General features: G+C 55.4%; 1 protein-coding gene across 1 annotated transcript; it reads left to right on the top strand.

Moving 5' to 3' along the window:
* The first annotated feature begins 2220 nt into the window (after nucleotides 1–2220).
* Nucleotides 2221–17303, top strand: MEX3A (mex-3 RNA binding family member A). Its single transcript, XM_069878776.1, has 2 exons — nucleotides 2221–2737; nucleotides 16187–17303. Exons 1-2 carry the CDS (start codon nucleotides 2272–2274, stop codon nucleotides 17290–17292), a joined length of 1572 nt encoding a protein of 523 aa, XP_069734877.1. The 5' UTR covers nucleotides 2221–2271; the 3' UTR covers nucleotides 17293–17303.
* The last annotated feature ends 2095 nt before the right edge of the window (nucleotides 17304–19398 follow it).

Genomic DNA, 19398 nt, shown 5'->3' with positions numbered 1-19398 from the left:
TTGAAGGCCGTTGTCCTCCTTCGGATGAACATGAATTCCGCGAGCTACATGGCTTACAAGGTGGGATCAGCCCCCCAGGACCTGCCCCAGCACAGCCAACCTCCTTCTCCTCACCGGTCACCCCACGGATCCTGGTGCCTCTGCCAGCCCAGTTCCACCTTGAGGTGCCCCTGCCCAGACACCCCTTCTCCCTAAGGTCCCTGCTATCCTGGTGGATCCCTCTAGGATCCCAGCACTTGACCCCTCCACATCAACCCTCACGGGAGGGCACTGAGGTCACAAAATCATAGACTGGCTTGGGTTGCAAGGGACTTCGAAGCCCATCCAGTTCCACACCTCCCTGCCCCCAGCACAGGCAGGGACACCTTCCACTGGGGCTCCAAGCCCCATCCAACCTGGCCTTGATGGGTCCCCATGCAGCTTCTCCTCCTCCTGTGAGCTCTCCAGGCTGGGGAGCACATCGCAGATGCCTCCAAAGCTTCCTTCCATTTGCACTAAGGGTCCCCCCACTGCCTCCTCCACCCATGACCCAGCAGATGCCCCCAGAGCCCCCTTCTATTTGCACAATAGGTCCCCCCATTCTCTCCTTCACCCATGATCCAGCAGATGCCCCCAAAGCCCCTTTCCATTTGCACAATGGGTCCCCCCACCCTCTCTGCCACCCATGACCCATCAGGTCCCCCCAAAGCCCCCTTCCATCAGCACAAAGGGTCTCTCCAGTTCCTCCTCCACCTATTACCCACCTGGTCCCCTGCATCTCCTCCACCCATGACCCAGCAGACGCCCCCAAAACCTCCTTCCACTTGCACAATAGATCCCCCCACTCTCTCCTCCACCCATGACCCAGCAGGTACTCCAGAGCCCTCTTCCATCTGCACAAAGGGTCCCCCCATTCTCTCCTCCACCCATGACCCAGCAGGTCCCCTGCATCCCCTCCACCCATGACCCAGCAGGTCCCCCCAAACCCCCTTTCCATTTGCACAATAGGTCTCCCCACTCTCTCCTCCTCCCACGACCCAGCAGGTCCCCCCAAAGCCCCTTTCCACTTGCACAAAGGGTCTCCCACTCTCTCCTCCATCCATGACCCAGCAGGTCCCCTGCATCCCCTCCACCCATGACCCAGCGGGTGCCCCCAAAACCTCCTTCCACTTGCACAATAAGTCCCCTCCATTCTCCCCTCCACCCATGACCCAGCAGGTCCCCTGCATCCCCCCCACTGATGACCCAGTGAGTGCCCCCAAAGCCCCTTTCCACTTGCACAAAGGGTCCCCCACTCTCTCCTTCTCCCATGACCCAGCAGGTCCCCCCAAAGCCCCTTTCCACTTGCACAAAGGGTCCCCCCACTCTCTCCTCCATCCATGACCCAGCAGGTCCCCTGCATCCCCTCCACTAATGACCCAGCAGGTCCCCTGCATCCCCTCCTCCCCTGACCCATCAGGTCCCCCCAAAGCCCCCTTCCATTTGCACAAAGGGTCCCCCCACTCTCTCCTCCTCCCCTGCCCCAGCAGGTCCCCTGCATCCCCTCCACTGATGACCCAGCGGGTGCCCCCAAAGCCCCCTTACATCTGCACAAAGGGTCCCCCACTCTCTCCTTCTCCCCTGCCCCATCAAGTCCCCTGCATCCCCTCCTCCCATGACCCAGCAGGTCCCCCCAAAGCCCCTTTCCACTCGCACAATAGCTCTCCCCACTCTCTCCTCCTCCCCTGCCCCAGCGGGTCCCCTGCACCCCCCCCCCCCCTCACCCCGCCGCCCCCCGCAGCCCTCACCCCGCAGCCCCGGGGCCGCGCCGGGCGGCGGCGTTGCGGACTCCATCCCCCAGCAGCCCCCGGGCCGGGGCCGGCTCCCGCTGCGCCCAGCCGCCTTCAAACAAAAGAGTTTTTTCCCCCCGCGGGGCTGGGCGCCCCGGCGGCCCCTCCGCACCCCCCGGCGGCGCTGGGAGCCGGGGGCGGGGGGGACCCCGGCGGGCTGGAAGCGCCTGTGGGCGAGGAGCTCGGGTTACAGAGAGAGAAAGGGGCTTGGCCAGGCGGAGGGGAGGTGGGCGGAGGGTCCTTTTTTTTTTTTTTTTTTTCCTCCTCTCTCTCTGTGTTTCTCTCCCTTCGCTTTTTTTTTTTTTTTCCCTCTCCTTTCCCTTCTCTTTGTGTCCCCCCCCCTCCTCCTCCTCCTCCTCCTCCTCCTCTCTTCCCCAACTCCCCTCCTCTCGCTCTCACACCCCCCACCCCCCCTCCCCAACCAACCCCCGCCACCCAACCCCCTCTCAAGCCTTTGTTAGCCATGCCTAGCCTGGTAGTACCAGGGATAATGGAAAGGAACGGGGGTTTCGGCGATTTAGGCTGTTTCGGTGGGAGCGGCAAAGACAGAGCCCTGCTGGAGGATGACCGGGCGCTGCAGCTCGCCCTGGACCAGCTCTGCCTGCTGGGGCTCGGCGAGCCTTCCTCCTCCTCCTCCTCCTCCGCCGTGGTGCTGGTGGAGGACACCAACAATAACAACAATAACGCGGCGCCGCCGCCTCAGCAGCCGCCGCCGCCTCAGCAGCCGCCTCAGCAGCCGCCGCCGCCGCCTCCCCCGCCGCCTCCCCCGGCCCCGAAGGGCCCGGCGGCTCCCAGCGCCGGGGCGGCCGAGCCCAAGTTGTGCGCTCTGTACAAGGAGGCCGAGCTGAGGCTCAAGAGCAGCTCCAACACCACCGAGTGCGTCCCGGTGCCCAGCTCCGAGCACGTGGCCGAGATCGTGGGGCGGCAAGGTGAGAGAGATGGGGGGGCCCGGCGCCTCCCTTCCCGGCCCCCGGCCCTCTCCCACCCCCGGCTCCCTTCCCAGTCCCCCCCCAGTCCCTTCCCTCTTCCCCCCCCCAGTCCCTTCCCAGTTCCCCCCTCAATCCCCTTCCCAGTTCCCCCTCAGTCCCTTCCCTCTCCCCCCCCAGTCCCTTCCCAGTTCCCCCCCAGTCCCCTTCCCAGTTCCCCCCAAGTCCCTTCTCTCTCCCCCCGCCCCCGGTTCCCTTCCCGCTTCCCTTCCCAGTTCTCCCCAGTTCCCTCCCGCTTCCCAGTTCCCTTCCTGCATCCCCCCAGTTCCCTCCCGCTTCTCAGTTTCCCTTCCCAGTCCCTTCTCGCTTCCCAGTCCCCCCTCCAGTTCCTCCCCGCTTCCCTCCCAGTTCCCTCCCGGCCTCCCCCAGTCCGCTCCCAGTACCCTCCCTCCCACCTCCGCTTCCTTCCCAGTCCCCCCCAGTTCTCTTCCACTTCCCAGTCCCCCCCAGTTCGCTCGCGCTTCCCCTCCCCAGTTTCCCCGCTGCTTCCCTCCCAGTTCTCCCCCAGGTCGCTCCCGCTTCCCAGTTCCTCCCAGTCCCCCCACAGCTCCCTTCCCGCTTCCTTCCCAGTTCCTCCCAGTCCCCCCCCCCTCTTCCCTCCCAGTTCGCTCCTGCTCCCCAGTCCCTCCCCAGTTCCTCCCAGTTCCCCCCTAGTTCGCTCCCGCTTCCCAGCCCCCCCCCCAGTTCCCTTCCCGCTTCCCCCCCAGTTCCCTTCCCTCTTCCCTCCCAGTTCCTCCCAGTTCCCCCCCCGGGGAGCCTCGGGGACCGCCCCAACAACTTCCCTCGCCGCTCCCCCCCCCCCCCCCAGCCCCCCCAATCCCATTGTTCGGGGCACTGGGGGGGGGGGGCTGCACCCCCCCTTCCCTGGGGATGCGGGGGGGGGGTCTATAGGAATGTTTGGCAAGCGGAGCCCCCCCCAGCCCCTTGGCTGCTCCGGTTCTGGTCCCAAATGATGCTTATTTATTGGTTATAATAAGGAAAATAAAGAGATGAGGGGGGAATAAAGAGATGGGGGGGGGAATAAAGAGATGGGGGGGTGGATAAAGAGGCTGGGGGGGGAAATAAAGAGGAAAGGGGGTGGAAATAAAGCAGGAGGAGGGAAGCAGCGAGCGGGGCTGGCAGCCAACGGGGCGCAAAATCCCCTTTGTTGGGCTCGGTGGAGCGAGGGGGTGTGGTGGCTGAGCTTGGCGAGGGTCCCGACAACCGGTTAACGGGAGTTGAACTCCATCCTCGAGCCCGTGTAAACGCTGGGGACCCCGCAAAGCTTGCTGCTTGTGTGTGTCCCCCTCCCTTCACCACCCCCAAAACCTCCTCAACACCCCCTTTTCCCAGCCAGCCCCGCCACAGGGATGCTTTTGTTCTCCTTACGGCTCGCTGGGGAGCGAGGTGGAATGGAGGAGGGCTTTAAAAAAAAAAAAAATTATATATATACACACACCACACCCACTCATAAGTCACCCCTCGCCCACCCCCATCGCTCCGCGGGGTGAGATGCGGGGTGGGCATCTCCTTGGCATCGTGGGGTCACCAGCGTGGGGCGCGAGAGAAGTTTTGCGTCGCTTCCAAAGGGTGGGAGAAAATAATAAATAGCGGGGCTAAGCGGGATATTTTTTTTTTTTTTCCTTCCTTTCTTTCTTTCTTTCTTTCTCTAAGCAAGTAACTTGACGCTCTGGAAGTGTGACGGGCAGAGACTGCGGCTCCAAATCCAGATGCTTCCTCTTGGGTTGGGAATGGAAATGGGCCAAGCTAAGGGGGGGTTGGAGTTTGACATTGAGGGGGGGCTCGTGGGGGCTCCCAGAAGGGGATGCGGAGAGGAGGAGGTGGGTGAGGGGAAGCGGCGAAGGAGAGGGCTCCAAATGGCTGATGGATGGTGCATCCTTACGCTGGAGCGTGTGGTGGGAACAATGGGGCCTCTGGTGTCTCCGCACGCTCCCAGCAGCAAAGCCAGAAGCTGGTGTCCTTGCTGGGATGGAAGAGGGAGCAGGAGGTGTCCGTGTCAGGATGGAGAAGGGGGCAGGAGATCCCTTTGCCGTGGTGGAGAAGGGGGCAGGAGGTCCCTTTTGCCAGGATGGAGAAGGGGGCAGGAGGTCCCTTTGCCATGGTGGAGAAGGGGGCAGGAGGTCCTCTTGTTCTGATGGCAAGGGGGCAGGAGGTCTCCATGATGGGATGGAGAAGAGGGGCAGGAGGTCTCCATGATGGGATGGAAGAGGGGCAGGAGGTCCCCTTGCCATGATGGAGAAGGCAGCAGGAGGTCCCCATGTCAGGATGGAAGAGGGAGCAGGAGGTCCTCATGCCAGCATGGCGAGGGATGGAAGAGGTGCCATCCTCCTCCCAAAACTCCATCTAGAGTGGAGGGAACGGCTCTTGCTCTGGTTTCCACCCGTGCCACGCTGGGATCGTGGCCCCCGCGCAAGGGAACAGGGGCTGGAGGTTGAGGTTATGGCCACAAAGGTCCCACCTGGATCCCATCCTCCCGGTCGGCCTCCCCCAGCCGCAAACAGTGGAGCTTTGCACCAACTCTGCGCCGGCGGGGAGGATCAGGCCCCCTTTGTTTAATAAAGTTAGGAAAGAGAGAGGATTCGGCAGCGGAATCGTTAGGCGACGCGGGAGGTGCCCGGGTTATTTTCTTCCTGGATCCCGCTGCCTCCTCAGCCTCCGGAGAAGGGGGTGTGTTCCTCTTCGCTCCATCCGCAGCGGCCGGAGTGATGGAGAGGAACGCGGAGACCTGGATTTTTTTCCACCATTTTTTAATTTTTTTTTATATTTTTTTAGTGTGTGTGAGGGCTTTCCCACATCTGGGAAGCTGGGAAAGGCCTATTGGAATGTCTTGGTTTTGTTGGAAAGCTGGATTCCGAGAGGCTGCTGGCGGGTGGAGCTGAGCGCAGGGCATCCCGAGGGGCCAAATCCTGCGCTCTCCTGGATCCAGGAATCCATAGGGAAAGCCAGAAACTGAGGCTTGTCCCCCTTCTTGGCAATACAGCTCATAGGGATGATGATTTTCCAAGGAACTGGGTGTTTTAGGGGTACTCATGGATGGGGTGGTGGAAGAGAGAGGGGAAAAAGGTGTAAGAGTGTGATAAAAATGTTTTCAAGGCTTGAATTGGTAACGGGGTTGAGCTTTAACTTAATATTTTCAGATCCGATGAAGCGCGCTGTTCCTTCGTGTTATTTTGCGATGGTGTTTACTGGTTTGGGAAGCGTTCCTGACGTGTGTGTCCATAAGAGGCTTGGATCCAGGATCCTTGTGTGTGGGATTCCCACCTGCTCCGGGACTGCCCTTCACTTTGCAGGATGAGCGTGAAGGCATTTGAGTGTAAATAAGACTCAAACCCCGTATATTTTTATTGGAATGTTGGTAAGCGTGACTCGCACAGGGGTTTAATTGTGGTGGAGGAGATGGCTCCACTTCAAACGAGAGATGCTGCAGGAGCTCAACCTGCGCTTGGCAGCTCCCTGTTTTCCCCGGGAACTGTTAACGTGCCCTCGCGGAGCCAATCGCCTGCTGGAAACGGCGCTCGAGTTTGCGCTGGTGCCTGGTTGTGCGCTGAATTTGAGCAGCGCTCCTGCAGCGGCGCGATGGGGGAATCGCTGGGATGAGAACGTGGGCTTCGCGGGCATCGGTGGGATGGGTGCTGGGAGCTGCTTCTCCACCCTGATCCCCCCGTGGTCCGCGATGGGGAGCTGGGTGGCTGGTGGGATGCGCCAAGGGCTGCTTTGCCAGTTGGAGCGAAGGAGATGAAACTGGGAAAGGAAGGATGAAGGAATCAAGTCATAAATCCTTTGAGTGATGTTTATGACCTCTTCCACTCTGCCCCTGGCCATGGTTGGCGATGACTACCCTTCCCTGGCTGGAAGTGGAGCCGTGACCTCCACGAGTGCCCTCCTGTTGCTGTTAGGGTGAGGAGCAAGGGTGTCCCTGTCTGCGTTGCAGCTCCTGCAGATGATTCCCTCCTTCCCTTGGTGCGTGGTGAGAACGTGAACTCCAGCAGGGCTGTGTTGTGGTGGCTGGACCTCCTGGCACGTGCTGTGGTGTGCACGGTGCTCCCTGGTTCTGGGGGTGGATCAGGGGTTTGGTGGCTCTTGTGCTTCACCTGCTGAATCTCGTCGTGTCACCTTCCCTGGAGGGGTTTAAGGGACGGGTGGACGAGGTGCTGAGGGACATGGTTTAGTATTTGATAAGAATGGTTGGACTTGATGATCCGGTGGGTCTTTTCCAACCTGGTGATTCTAGGATTCTGTGTGAGACCTTTACCACACGTGAATTTGTCAGGGTATGAAGACAAAGCACTGATGTGGTTTGCAGGTGGTTTTTGAGATGATGGGGCTGCAAAGGTTCTTGCAACCCAAGGGTGTGGGTCGAGACGAGAGAGATGCCTGGAAGAGTGGAGGTGTCTAAAGGTGTCATGCTTTGACTGTTGAGACTGTGAAGTTCAAAAGAAATCCTCAGCCACCGGCATGTCCAGGACTAGGACATCTTCTCTAGGATCTTCCCTAGAAGTCACCTGAGGCGGGTGTAGCTTGGACTCACAAAGACGTGGATCTGGCTTTTCTACTCACGTTAAATCTGCTCCCACTGCCAAACTGGGCTGCTCTTAGCGGAGCCAGGGAAGGGGCTGGTGGACTTTAAACAGGACACGTGTGAGGCTGGATGGTGTGGTTAGAGCACGGATCGTGTGGTTGGGGAGAGGTGGTCGTGGTTCTTTGTGTGCTGGCTCCGTGCAGACATGGGGAGAGGACGGTGGGTCGGTTTGTCTTCACAAGAGCGCGAGCTGCCCTCTCCCAGCAGGTCCCTTCCTCTAAGAGTATTTTTGCTCTTCTCCTTGATAGTAGCATCCATTGTCACCTGAACCCAGAGACACCCTTGGACGAAGCATCTCCCAGCCTGCTCCAACCAGCCTGTTGTCAACAGGAATGAGATTATGGGAGAGAGGAGCTTAACATAGATTGCTCCTTCTCGGCAAGGTGATGTCAAATCAAAAAGAGGCCCCACGAACCCCAGGTGATTGTTGGGCTCTTTGTGTAGCTCCAAACATGCTCTAACGCTTCCAGCATTTAAAAATAGTCCGAGGAAGCCTTTTTCATTGAGGAAGTCTGATGATTGCAGCTCCCCCACCCACCATGTGGAGGTGGGTGTAGAGCATCCAAGAAGCAGCGAGGGGGGCAGGTCTTGTTGTAAATCTTGGAGCTAAAGCCACTCGCTCTGGTGGGGCCTGAAACCCAACCTTCTTGCGTCCCTTTGGCGTCTCGGATGGGCCTTAAAGGAGGAGGGAAATTGTTCTAAAGTGAGGATCCATCTGAATTTACACGGGGGAAAAGTGTAGAACGGGCTCGACTTTGTGCGGTTTGAACTAGAGGTGGGAGGAGAGAAAATGGGTCTCGGATTGAGAGAGAGAGAGAGACAGACAAAGGGAATTTTCTAGGGAGACACGCACGCTCCTCCGCACATCGGCTGCTGGATTCCGCGCTGACCGCGTGAACCGCGCCGCAACCACCCGGAATCTAGGGCAGTGGGAAAGCGGGTTGGGTGGGGGCCCCCGATCCTGCCTTTGTCTGGCAGCCCCCTCCTCCTCCTCCTCCTTCTCCTCCTCCTCCTGGTCCCCTCTGCCTCGTCCGCTCGCCGTGCCCCCTTTTTTCCGTGCCGTGCGCCGTCCGGCTCGTAGACGCCGAGCGGCTTGTGCCATGCAGGGGTCCGCGGTCACACCCACCCCGAGATGATGCATCGCGGGCTCCTCGAGGCTGGGGGCTTCCGACACCCACTTCCCAACTTTCCGCTGCCGCACAACAAGGCAGCGATTGTCTGGGGCTTGGTGCTTTTTGTGCCTTTTTTTCACCCCCCCACCCCTCCTTTTATTTCATTTTTCCCCTAATAAACAACTTTCCTCACTGCGTGGAATCACTGCACCGTGTTGCTTTTTTTTCCTGCTTTGGTGTGGTTCTTCTTTTTTTTTTTTCCCCCTCTTGTAAACACAACTTGCATCATACAATAAAACCTCGATGCGAAGGGATTTAGTTGGTTGGTTGTGGTCCTTTTGTGTGCATTTGTTTTCTTTTTTTTTTGTGTGTGTGCGTGTGTGACACCACTTTTCATCAGAATTTTTCAATGCAGCAAAATCTTACCCCACAGATATTCAGGAGGGTTTTTATTTGTGGTGTTCTTTGTGCGTTTGTCTTTTAACACGGCTTTCATCTTCAACGGGAAAAGAATGCCCCACCTTACCAGAGATATTTGAGGGTTGTTTATTTTACGGTCCTCTTTAATTTTATGGTTACAACAGAAAAAAAAAAAAAGCCCAAGTCCTAATTTGCTTTTAGGTGCTACCAGCAATGTCAGAATGTCCTAAATGGGGTATTTACAGGTGTAATTAATGCCCGTGTGGTCTAAAGGTGCCTCAGCATCAATGAGAGGAGAGCTAGAAATCTTTTGTCTGGGGAGATGATTTTACATGTGATAGAAGGAAGCAAAATAAGGAGCTGGAGTGATGGGTGTGATGTGTTTTTAAAAGCACGCAAACCCTACTAAACAAAAAGCCCCACCTCGGGGCTGGTTCCACGGGTGGACGAGGTGCTGAGGGACGTGGGTTAGTGATTGATGGAATGGTTGGACTCGATGATCCGGTGGGTCTCTTCCAACCTGGTGATTCTATGATTCTATGATCTCAGATGCTTTCAGGTGAGGTCCACACCTCAGGCACACGCTGGCATGGTGATTTGTGCCAGAGAAAAACCTCTGGTTGGTATCACGAGCAGGATGTAACCGTGCAGGATCTGGCCTTAGAGCAGAAAGGAGAAGGTTGTCAAGGGGGTTTGACTCGGAATTCACACTTAGCCCCTGGAACCACATGCATGGTTGAATTTTATATCGCGCTGCCTTCCTGCTGGTATTTGCATGGGGCACATCCCGTGCCCACCCATCCCGTAGCCTTTTTCTGCTGCCAGGAGAATCATAGAATCACCAGGTTGGAAGAGACCCACTGGGTCATCGAGTCCAACCATTCCTATCAAACACTAACCCAGGCCGTGCAAACCCCAGCAAGGTCCCGTGGAAGCACCTTTGCACCACGCTGGGATGGGTTCGTTGGATCAGACGCATCCTACACCCTCATGAGCTGGGCAGGTAGCTCTTGAAGCTTGCCCTGTTCGTTTTGATGGATTTATTTACCCCTGAGAGAGGAGAAAGTGCCTGCGCATCCCCATCTCCCCCTGATTCCCACCCCTCCCCGGTTTGGCAACGTCTAGACTCGCTTTATTTATCTGTTTTCAGCCAGAGCGAGCTGCTCTGCGGATTAATTCCAGTGGGATAACTGGTCTGGGTGCCGGAGGCTGGGCCGTTCTCGAGGGTTTGTTCCTGTACGGTTGCATTTGTGGCTTTCTAGGGTAATTTGCAAACGCATTTACTTTGAGTCAATTGGCAATCAGTTAACTGAAGTTAAAGAGAAAACGGGGTAAGGGGGGAGGAAAGACTCTTTTGCGGAATGCTTTGGGATCTGGGTTATTGGCAAAAAGCAGAATAATAGAAGCTGGATGGTGGAAACACGACAAGAAAGGGCTTAATGCTTTCTCTGATATAAAAATCCAACTGGCAGGAGTCTATGAGGGATCAATTAGCTGATGTCTGCACGCTGCTCTAAAGAGTAGAACACTACAGCAAAGTTACAGATTATCTGAGTTTTTACCGGCCCTTTTCCGCTTAGTTTTATGTTTTTAACACCACTTCCTAAGCAGTTCACTCCCCTTTTAATAATCCAGCACGGAAAGCGGTTTGTTGCATGTTGTTCTCCAATTTCAGTTGCGCACAAAGCCTCATTTTAAAAAAAAAACAACAAGGAAACAACCCTATACAGGACAAATTCCATTTGAGTAAAGCACTTAGGACTGGCCAAGTAGGAATGGTTGGACTCGATGATCTAGGAGGTCTCTTCCAACCTAGTGATTCGAAGATTCTGTGATCAGGATCTGGTTGGGCTCGGTCGGAAGCAGCAATGTCAAAGGGAATGTTTGGTTGTGCGAAGCAAGGTCAGGGTTGGGGTTGAGATGGGTTGGGAGCCTTGGCACGAAGTGGATGAAGGAGGTTGAAGCTCAGCCTGATTTGAGGTGATGTAAATCAGTGGAGCTCTCTTGGAAGTTGGTGGAGTTGTCAGGCTTTCCGATGGCTCAACCCATCGTCTGCACCGGTTGGGAGCTGCTGGCGAGCTGGGCTACTGAACCTGCTGGCTTCTTGGCCTCGATGGAGTTGGTCTCGTTTCCCGTAGGGTTATTTTCTCCAGTTTTTCAGCCCAGGATCCCCCATCTGTCTGCCTCCGCAAAGCTGCCTTTCCTGTCTGCAGGCCTGCACGAGACCCTCCCTCCTCCTCCCCCTGCTTCTCACACCAGCGACTGCACCATGCGTCCTTTTGTCCGTTCCTACATCCTCCCTCCCCCTCTCGCCGCGCTCTCGCCTTGCCCGGCTCCCTTTTGCTCTTTGGGGGCCTCTCTCCTTTGCCTTCACCCCCAGATCCTCCTCCTCCTCCTTTGGAGGGCTGGCAGCATGCCTCTCCCTCGATTTCTATCCCCTTTCCTCCATCCCTAACTCCCTCCCACCCTCTCCAGCTCGCGTCGCTCGCTTACGTTTGCCCTCGTTCGCGTGTATTCCTCGCTTCCTCCCATCTGTCCCCAGCGTGGAGCCCCCCGTCCTTTGTCACCGCTCTGACCCTCCGTGTCGCCTCCTTGATTGTTTCCCAGCACGTTGGGCTCGGCTCCCTCTTCCCTCCGCGCGCAGTCATTGTCCCGTTGCCTCAGACGAGCACCAAACCCCAGCCCAGCCCTGACAAACGCCAACCTGAGGTCTTTCTGCAAAGGAGAACAACCCTTGTGCTTCTCAGGCTCGGAACGTGGCTCACCGAGAGCTTCAACAAACACCTCTTTGCTCCAAAGTGAGGCATTTCCAGCGCGGATGCTTGAGCTCACACCCCCTTTCTTTCCACGCGACGCTCCGGTGATATCCCCGGGGAAATGGTGGCATCTCGGTTAATCTTCCTAAGATGGAATCTCCATCTTCCGAGTGAGCAGCAGAAGAGTAGAGCAGGGAAATGTCTGCCAGGGATGGGGCAGGGAGAGGCGACCCTGCCCTGGGGCGCTGGGAGGGCCGAGGGGACCCCTCGAGGATTTTATCCCACCCTCTGCAGGCTCCTTGGGATGAACCTTTGTTGTGTGGGTTTGGCTGGTTTTATTCTACAGTCAAGTCCCATTTTTGGGTTTCTCAAGTCCTGATAATACGGCGCCGTCCATGACCATCGCTCCACGTCAACTGGTTAGAAACTTTAGCCTGGAGAAGAGGAGGCTGAGGGGAGACCTCATTGCTCTCTGCAACTCCCTGAAAGGAGGTTGTGGAGAGGAGGGAGCTGGGCTCTTCTCCCAAGGGCCAGGGGACAGGACGAGAGGGAATGGCCTCAAGCTCCACCAGGGGAGGGTCAGGCTGGACATTAGGGAAAAAAATTTCATGGAAAGCGTGATTGGTCCCTGTCCAAGGCTGCCCAGGGAGGGGGTTGAGTCCCCTTCCTTGGAGGGGTTTAAGGGCCGGGTGGACGAGGTGCTGAGGGACATGGGTTAGTGATTGATGGGAATGGTTGGACTCGATGATCTGGTGGGTCTCTTCCAACCTGGTGATTCTGTGATTCTATGAAACAAGGCATTGCGAATATACTTCAGGGTGCAAACTCAGTGCAGAGTAACGCGTGAGCCCCATCGGGCTTGGCAGGGGGTGAATTTGGTTTGGATTTTGGGGCTTTGCCCAGCTCCTCCTCTGGGTCAGCTCTGGCATTTCCATTCCGCAGGAATGTGAAATGAGCTGCTTAGAGATGGGTTTAACGCAGCGAGCGTCGCAGCGCCAAGTGTTCTAGGAAGTTTTGCGGTAACGCAGAGCGAGAGACAGCTCTTCTTCCCCCTTCCACAAAGCGAGAACTGCGTCTCGGAGAGCTGAAGCAGCTCTCGGAGTTAGAAGTCGCACCGGGAGTCGACAGCCAAGGCGGGATGGACCCGTACGCGTCCTCCAGCCATGCCCACAACCTCTGGTTGGGAAGCCGCACCGGGAGGGTTGGTGTTGATGCGTTCTCGTGGCGTTTGGTGAGGCTGCACCCCCGTGCCCGTGCGATGCTACGAGCTGCGAGCGTGACCGGGCAGGCTGAGCGTGTGCTTTGTGCAGCTCTAACTATTGGTTGTAGCGTGTGCGGCGCCCGCTGCGAGCGCAGGGAGTTCTTCTCGTCAGCTGCGGTGGCACGAGGCTCTGTTTTGATCTTTAAAGGTGTGGGATTCGATTCTTGCTGATGATAACGTGGTGATGGGAGCGTTCCATCGCTCTAAATACCCCCCTGTCACAACTCTGGGTCTCTGGAGATAAGCTGGGGAGAAGTGGCAGCGCTGAGTGAGCAGCAGCCCTGAACTCCCAGCTGGAACAGATGTTGTTATTTATTAGGATCTGTATAAATAATAATGTTCCAGCCCACAAGCTGAGGAATCTTAATTTCTCGGTGGCGGAAACATCGTTTGCGGGTTGTCTTGTATTAATGTCAGGGTAGCGTGTGGAGGAAAACTTGCTGGTGTCTGGTGGTCAGAGGAGAGGGTGAGAGTTGGGCTCCTTTTGGGGAGTGACGATGAAGTGAGGGATCTCAGAGGTGTTTCGATGCTATATCCTGATCCTCCTCTTCCATAAAGATGTCCCTGCTCGCTGCAGGGGGTTTGGACTAGATGACCTTCATGGTCCCTTCCGACACAAGGCGTTCTATGACTCAACGAGCCTTAAATCCTTGGGAAACCAGGGCAAAGCGCTTGCTTTACTCCATCTAGACCAGTAGAACGGTGATACCATGGAGAATGGCATTTTTAATTTGTTCATGGAGAGCCAAGCTCAGAGCAAACCTCCCTGCAGAGGAAGCCCCAGCAGCTTGGTGCCAGGCTTTGAAAGGGCCTTCAGGCATCGAGTGAGGCTTTTGGAGAGAGCAGTCAGAGGGACAGCAGCAAGGAGGGCTTCCAGGAGGAGTTTAGAAAGCAGTGCCACGTCTATGAATATCTTTAGCTGCTTGAATCATAGAGTCACCAGGTTGGAAGAGACCCACCGGATCATCGAGTCCAACCATTCCCATCAATCACTAACCCATGTCCCTCAGCACCTCGGCCACCCGGCCCTTAAACCCCTCCAGGGAAGGGGACTCAACCCCCTCCCTGGGCAGCCTCGGACACTGCCCAATCACCCTTCCCATGAAACATTTTTTCGTGATGTCCAGCCTGACCCTCCCCTGGTGGAGCTTGAGGCCATTCCCTCTCGTCCTGTCCCCTGTCCCTTGGGAGAAGAGCCCAGCTCCCTCCTCTCCACAACCTCCTCTCAGGGAGTTGCAGAGAGCAATGAGGTCTCCCCTCAGCCTCCTCTTCTCCAGGCTAAACCCCCCCAGCTCTCTCAGCCGCTCCTCTTCTTCTCCAGCCCCCTCCCCAGCTTCGTTGCTCTTCTCTGGACTCGCTCTGGACTCTTCTATCCTCTGGCCTTCCAGTGGGGCCAATGTTTGACTGCCACCATATCTGAGGTGGGGAGCCTGAACTGCCTCGTCTCTGCTCTTCCTCCCCAAAACTTGGCCCTCCAAAAGTGACCCAGGTCGCACCAGATTCCCCCTAAAGTCTCCACCGTAGGACAGAAACCCCCGTGGGGCGCTCTGCTCTTTTGAGTTATGGCAGACGTCTCTCCCATCCTGCTCCACGTGAGCTGGCGTGGAGAGGCAAAGGGGCTGCACGTGGGCCGTGTCTGGCCACGGACTCTGTCCTCCCGCTTTCTCCTGTCATCTCCAGCCTCTCCTGTGCCCCCATGTGCCAGCCGAGGCCTTCAAGTCCCACGGGCCACTCTGACAAGGGGGGAGCCCAGGCAGCCATCTTCTCTGAGGGCCTGAGCCTCACTGGGGCCGGGCGGCCTTGTAGGGACCGCTGGCTTGTGGAGAGGGCTTAGAACTATAGAATCATGAAATCATTAAGGTTGGAAAAGCCCTCTCAGCTCATCCAGTCCAACTGGCAGCCCAGCCCCACTGTGATGACCAAACCGTGTCCCCAAGTGCCACATCTACACGTGTTTTGAGCCCCGTCCAGGGATGGGGCCTCCCCCACTGCCCTGGGCAGCCTCTGCCAGGGCTTTACCGCCGCCACTAAAGGAATTGTTCCTGATATCCGATCTAAGCATCCCCTGGTGCAATTTGAGGCCGTTTCCTCTCATCCCATCACTTGTTCCTTGGGAGAAGAGCCCGACTCCCTCCTGGCTCCAACCTCCTTTCCAGGAGCTGCAGAGAGCGATGAGGTCTCCCCTCAGCCTCCTCTTCTTCAGGGCCCTCAGCCGCTTCCACAAGCCCTGTTCTCCAGCCCCTTCCCTGCTCTGTTCCCTTCTCTGGACTCACTCCAACCCCTCAAGGTCTTTCTTAGAGTGAGAGGCCCAAAACTGAACCAAGGATTCAAGTGCAGGAGGACAATCCCATCCCTGCTCCCGCTGGCCACCCCATGGCTGATCCAAGCCAGGATGCTGGTGGCCTTCTTGGCCACCTGGGCCACTGCTGGCTCATGTTCAGCCGCTGCCGACCAGCATCCCCAGGTCCTTTTCTCCTGGGCAGCTTTCCAGCTGCTCGCCCCCAAGCCTGGAGCTGCAGGGGGTAGTTGTGCCCCAAGTGCAGGACCCGGCACTTGGCCTTGTTGCTCCTCGGGGCCTGAATCCCCTCAGCCCAGACTCCTTGGTGCTTGGAGTGTGCAAAAGGGGGACATCTCTGCAGGGTGTTGGCTGAGGAAGGGCTGGTTTCTGAGGAGAATCGTCTGGTGGAGGGCAGCACACAAGATAGCAACACCCGCCTGAGGATGAGGGAGCAGGGAGCTCTTTTGAGGGGAGACCTCATTGCTCTCTGCAACTCCCTGGGAGGAGGTTGTGGAGAGGAGGGAGCTGGGCTCTTCTGCCAAGGGCCAGGGGACAGGACGAGAGGGAATGGCCTCAAGCTCCACCAAGGGAGGGTCAGGATGGACATCAGGAAAAAATATTTCATGGAAAGGGTCATTGGGCACTGGGAAGGGGTTGAGTCCCCTTCCCTGGAGGGGTTTAAGGGCCGGGTGGATGAGGTGCTGAGGGACGTGGGTTAGTGATTGATGGGAATGGTTGGACTCGATGATCTGGTGGGTCTTTTCCAGCCTGGTGATTCTATGATTCTCTGGGGATGGGGAAACCTTCCTCTGGTATTTCTCCTTCCAGCATTTGTGGGAAAAGAGCCTTTCTCTCATTTAAGGTTCCTAGGCAGTGGAAAGATGTTGCTGAAAACATGGCAGCCCAGCCTGGTTTCTTGAAGGATCAGGAAAGTGGTGGCAGAGCCTCTCTAACCTTCCTGCCTTGTTTTCTTTCTCTTCCCCAAGGGTGCAAGATCAAAGCCCTGCGGGCCAAGACCAACACCTACATCAAGACGCCGGTGCGGGGCGAGGAGCCGGTCTTCATGGTGACGGGACGGCGGGAGGACGTGGCCATGGCCCGGCGGGAGATCATCTCCGCCGCCGAGCACTTCTCCATGATCAGGGCCTCCCGCAATAAGGCCGGCACCACTTTTGGCAGCGCTCCCACCTTGCCGGGGCAAGTCACCATCCGGGTGCGCGTGCCCTACCGCGTGGTGGGCTTGGTGGTAGGTCCTAAAGGAGCCACCATCAAGAGGATCCAGCAACAAACCAACACCTACATCATCACGCCAAGCCGGGACCGGGATCCCGTCTTCGAAATCACTGGCGCGCCGGGGAACGTTGAACGTGCCCGGGAGGAGATCGAGACCCACATCGCGGTGAGGACGGGCAAGATCTTGGAGTACAACAACGAGAACGATTTCCTCTCCAGCAGCCCTGACTCGGGCATGGAGAACCGCTACTCCGAAGCCTGGCGGGTCCATACGCCGGCCCCGGGCTGCAAGCCCCTGTCCACCTTCCGACAGAACAGCCTGGGCTGCATCGGCGACTGCTCCGTCGACCCCGTCTACGAGACCCCGAGGCTGAACGACCAAAACGATTTCAATTATGGTTACCTCTTCCCCAACTATGGTGTGAACAAGCAAGATCTTTATTACGGAGTGCCGGAATCGGGCGCTCCCATGTGGGCCGGCCAGGAGAACACCAACCCCGTCTCGGTGCTCTTCTCGAAGCAGCAACGATCCAGCAGTACGGGTGCCATCCACCCAAATTCCCATCGCTCCCCGTCCTCTTCCATCCAAGAGCCCAATCTCTCTGGTCTCCCCAGGCGGTCGCAAGGAGAACCTCTCCAAGGGTTTTCCAAGCTGGGAACGCCTACAGCTGCCCGGACGTCTGTCTCCAGCAGCCGCGAGTGCATGGTGTGTTTCGAAAGCGAAGTGACGGCGGCTCTGGTGCCATGTGGCCACAACCTCTTCTGCATGGAATGTGCCGTCAGGATCTGCGAGAGGACTGATCCCGAGTGCCCCGTTTGCCACGCTGCAGCCACTCAGGCCATTAGAATATTTTCCTAAAGAGACAGAGCAGGGCGTTGGGGTGGGGAGGGTGGGGGTAGGAAGGGAGCGTGGGGGAAAAAAAAAAATGATGATGCTAATAATAATAATAATAATAATGATAATAATAATAATAATGACATCTGAAGAACAAACGAATGAAAGAATAAATTAATTTAAAGAAGAAGAAGAAGAAGAAAAAAATTATTTTACAAGCAATGTATGTTATTTTTTACAAAAAAAAAAGTGAATAATAAAATTAAAATGAATAGCAAAGCCAGAAATTTTGAAGGGCGAACGATGCTCCAGCCTGCAATGTCTTTTTTGGTTTTGTTTTTGTTTTTTTTAACTCTGAACGCACACTCGGATCTCGCAAGCAAAGTGGTTTAGTTCGGTTTTTTGGTTTGGTGGTGAGATTTGGGACTTCTCGGCGGGGACCAAGCCCCGAGGCAACTCAAGCGGACAGGGAAGGGAGCAGGGACGCGGGGAGGGTCCTGCCAGCCTTTCTTTTCCAGCCACGTTGGCTCTTGGTGTGAAGCCCCTACTCTCCTCCTCCCCACCCTGAGGGATGTCAACCCACCTGGGAGCTCAGAAAGAAACAACTAGAAAGGAAGGAAAACGGACGACGACGGGGATTTCGCAAAAAAAACCACAAAACAAAAAAAAAAAAAGAAACCATCAACCTCTGGGAACCTGTTAGAACGAGGGCACAACTGTATTACCTCAAAGATTTAAACAAAAAAATCCACAGCAGCTAAAGAACTTTTATTGTTTTCCTTTGTTTTCTAAAAAAAAACCAACCAAAAAACCAGAAAAAAAAAAAAGAAAATCAAAATAAAAAAAAAGAAGATGAAGAAAACAAAAACGACGCCGGTGAAACTGAAGAAGGTTTGGAAGAACCTATTGGAATCACACTGGGCGGTCAGCGTTTATTTTATTATTCTGAGCCACCGTGGAGTCTGGAACTTCGTTCTTTTTATTCTTTTTTTTTTTTTTTTTTCCGAGCAGGGATTTGTTCATCAGACGAATCGGGAGCCGCTAACAGGGTATTTCAAAATACTGAGTTCCCATCCGTGGGGGGGAGCGTCTCGACTTCCACGTTGCCGTGTAGTTCACTCTTCATCCTTCTTTCCAAGCGATGCCAGCTGGACCCCTCGCATCACCTCGTGTTTTTCTTTTCTTAAGCTTAACCTAGAGCACCAAAACCTAAGAGAGACGATCATGCAATACAACGAGCCCAAACGCAACCAACCTGCGTCCCGACAGAAAGCAAAAAAAAAAAAAAAAAAAACAAACCACCTTGAGTTTCTAGATCTAATTTTGTTGTCGTTGTTTTTAAACTGGACCAAAACTTTTGTTACCCGAAACCGAGTGGGGGGAAAAAAAATAAAGAAGAAAAAAAAGTATTTCTTTATGGACCAAAACCTCTTCAACTGTCCTTTACCTGGATCTTCCAGAGGTTGGCCGCTTTTATATATTCTATTTTTTTCAGAACGAAACGAAACAAAAAACAAAATTGCCTTGTCGAACATCCTTGAATCATTTCAAGACTCCTGGGTTTGTTCAATCAGATACTTTGGAGACCATTGGGAAGTGGGAGACGATGGTCTTCGGATCTGGCTTCTGTGCCAATCTTGACATCATCAGGTTTGTTCAACCGCTCTCTGGATGCCAAAATGCTGTGATGGTAACGATGTGTGTTGGATTAACCTATCGAAAACCAATATACCTGTCTATAAATCTATGTCTGTATATATATATATATAGGCACTTAACTCATCAAGCACCTATATATATATGTGTGTATATAAAAAATGAGATATATATAAGTTTTTCTCCCGCCTTCCCGTTTCCTACCCCTCAACTTCTGCTCACAGATCCTGGACCTTGATTTAGAACTGAACCAACAAGTTTCGCAACTTGGCAGAGATGGTTCTACAGCAAAAAGAAAAAATAATAATAATAACCGCACACACGCACACGAAAATATCACCTGAGTTTTTGATTTTTCCCTTCAGTTACAGGAGACTTTCTTTTCATCGTAATAACGTTCCTAAGGAACGTCCCCTCAGTTCAGCGCCGCTTGTTGTCTCCATCCTGTTGTGGTTTGCTCGCATCATCCTTGAT

Source organism: Phaenicophaeus curvirostris, chromosome 29 (assembly GCF_032191515.1).
Source record: "Phaenicophaeus curvirostris isolate KB17595 chromosome 29, BPBGC_Pcur_1.0, whole genome shotgun sequence".
Classification (NCBI taxonomy): domain Eukaryota; kingdom Metazoa; phylum Chordata; class Aves; order Cuculiformes; family Cuculidae; genus Phaenicophaeus; species Phaenicophaeus curvirostris.
Note: the sequence above shows the minus strand (reverse complement) of the source record. Positions and strands in the feature narration are given on the sequence as shown.

Bases quoted from the DNA above. Each gene is read 5' to 3' on its own strand.
- MEX3A (XM_069878776.1), top strand. From the start codon at position 2,272: ATGCCTAGCCTGGTAGTACCAGGGATAATGGAAAGGAACGGGGGTTTC. The intron at 2,738-16,186 runs GTGAGAGAGATG...CTCTTCCCCAAG, and splicing joins CGAGATCGTGGGGCGGCAAG to GGTGCAAGATCAAAGCCCTG.